Source organism: Gadus morhua, chromosome 13 (genome assembly GCF_902167405.1).
Source record: "Gadus morhua chromosome 13, gadMor3.0, whole genome shotgun sequence".
NCBI classification, from domain to species: domain Eukaryota; kingdom Metazoa; phylum Chordata; class Actinopteri; order Gadiformes; family Gadidae; genus Gadus; species Gadus morhua.
This window is the reverse complement of record NC_044060.1, coordinates 19,743,003-19,745,502: the sequence shown is the minus strand read 5'-3', so window position 1 is coordinate 19,745,502 and position 2,500 is coordinate 19,743,003. Positions and strand designations below refer to the sequence as shown.

General features: G+C 49.2%; 1 protein-coding gene across 8 annotated transcripts in view; it reads right to left on the bottom strand.

The window, feature by feature from the left end:
* ppfia4 (PTPRF interacting protein alpha 4) overlaps positions 1-2,500 on the bottom strand; it is a 56,998-nt gene that overhangs the window by 27,928 nt on the left and 26,570 nt on the right. Inside the window, exon 1 of one of the 8 annotated variants that reach the window (XM_030375181.1) lies at positions 2,475-2,500. This exon is cut by the window's right edge and continues 460 nt beyond it. The exons of the other annotated variants lie outside the window; for them this stretch is intronic. Within the exon in view, the coding sequence (XP_030231041.1) occupies positions 2,475-2,500 (26 nt within the window). The remainder of the gene's footprint in view (positions 1-2,474) is intronic. 8 annotated transcript variants of the gene reach the window in all.

The window sequence follows — 2,500 nt, the reverse complement described above, 5'->3', positions numbered from 1 at the left end:
TTGGCACTTGAAAACATCCCACACGTATCTAAAAATACACACCAACAACAGGATCTAAAAGTGTGTGTAGATTATCTGATCAATCGCCCACCCTGGCTTATGGCGGGAGAATCACTCAATTGATGAAAGAAAGAGGGAGAATTCAATAGCTCGGGTCACCCTTATCAATGAAGTCATCAAGCGACAAGCAGACACATCGAGGGGAAAGGGGAGGAGACAGGGATCCACAGGGACAAAACTTTGGCCGCCTGGAGCTTCATTCTTCGAAGAGGACACACTGGACGAGCTGTGTGTGTGTGTGTGCGACTCAGTCATGTGACAAGGGAGGAAGCAAGGGAAAAGGGGGAAGGGAGGGAGGGAGGGAGGGAGGGAGGGAGGGAGGGATGTAGTGGAGGATGAATGCGGGGCTGGAGCGGAGAGTGGGGAATGAGGAGGTCCCAGGGGAGAATCACATATCACAGCACGGAAACTCTTCACCACTGCAGAGGGGAGTACGCAGTACAAGCTCGCACAAACAGAGGGATGGAGGAAGAGAGAAAGAGGGATAGATGAAAAGATATGGAGGTATAGAGAGAGACATGGAGCAAGAAAGACAGATACAGACAGAGAGAGAGAGAGAGAGAGAGAGAGAGAGAGAGAGAGAGAGAGAGAGAGAGAGAGAGAGAGAGAGAGAGAGAGAGAGAGAGAGAGAGATGAGAGAGATAACAGATGTAATTTTTTAGATGGCCTTGCTGTGTCCGTTTAGAGATTGAGGTCATTGTCAATAGTAGGCTTTCCTGTGTGATGTTATAACTTATGAACATAAACCCTGACACACAAACACACACACACACACACACACACACACACACACACACACACACACACACACACACACACACACACACACACACACACACACCAACTTCCAACTTCTGATGGCAGTATATGCAAACTTGAGCCATCCATCACACACTCCTTGTCTAATTGCAGGGAAGCTTTATGGTCACTGCCCCAAAATACTGGATGAACCAAATCCAGAGCTGGACTCCTTTCATAACAACTCTGCCTTAACATAGCACTTCCCCTCCTCGTCCTCTTGATAGTAACCTATGGGGAATCAAAAGCATGTACTGGCTGGTGGCGGTCACAAAGCAGGTTCTATTCTTGTGGTAGGATGACGGGTTTGGGCGGTTATTGTTTTCCGAACATCAGGAGCTGTTAATAAAGCTGCTCATCAGCAGCCGATGAACAGGAAGCCTGATCAGTAATGAAGATGGACGGTGGCTGGAGACGCCGTGTTCTGCTGAGAGGCTGACGCAACAGCCCTCCAACCACGCTTTACTCTCTCCCTTTTTTTCCCACTTATTTCTCATCAATATCCTTTTCATATGGAACTGCATCCCCCCCCCCCCCCCCCCCCCCCCACCGCAAGATAGGCTACTTCCCCTCATCCTCTCATCCTCTGTAACCAAAGAGGACAGGCTGAGAATAGCATCCATTCATGCCTTCCATGTTTTCTTTATTGAAGAAAAACAAATCTTCCCGGCTCTCCCAGTGATGCATCAGACAGAGAGAGAGAGAGAGAGAGAGAGAGAGAGAGAGAGAGAGAGAGAGAGAGAGAGAGAGAGAGAGAGAGAGAGAGAGAGAGAGAGATAGAGAGAGAGAGAGAGAGAGAGAGAGAGAGAGAGAGAGAGAGAGAGAGAGAGAGAGAAAGAGAGAGAGAGAGAGAGAGAGAGAGCGAAAGAGTGAGAAAGGCAATGGTTGTGCCTCCTTCAGAGGACATGGATGGAGGGAGAAACTCAAAGAGTTGAACTTGCATATTGCTTGAGTCTGTTTCTCGCACACGTGCCTCGGCAAGTAAATAGCATTTGCACGGGAGCATGGAGATAGAGACGCACATGCGCAAATACAAAAACACACACACACACACACACACACACACACACACACACACACACACACACACACACACACACACACACACACACACACACACACACACACACACACACACACACACACACACACACACAAGCACCCACGCAAACAGGAGTTGTTGTGTCGAGGCATACAGTACATCCTACACCAGCACATAATTGACCTCTCAGAAAAACATCACATCATCAAAAAATGACACAAAGCGGAAACATACACAGTTTTGCAGAGAGCAATGCTAGGATGGAAGGGGGGGGGGGCTGAGGGGAGGGGGAGAGTAGGAGGGATAGAGAGGGACAGAGAGAGGAGGGGGAGGGAAAACCGAGGGGGAGGAGGTGGGAGGGGGGGGAGGAAGGGGCAGTATCTCTGTCCATGTTGAAGGTACAAAAGGAAAGCCATCAACGCTTCAATCAATACTGAGACAAGGACACGTGGAGAGCATGTGGGCAGGTGGGTGTCACAAGCAGCGGGAGAGAGAGAGTGAGAGAGAGAGAGAGAGAGAGAGAGAGCGAGAGAGAGAGTTATTATTATCCTGCTGGAGCACCAGGACACCTTACCTGATACATGTAGGTGTTAAAGTGAG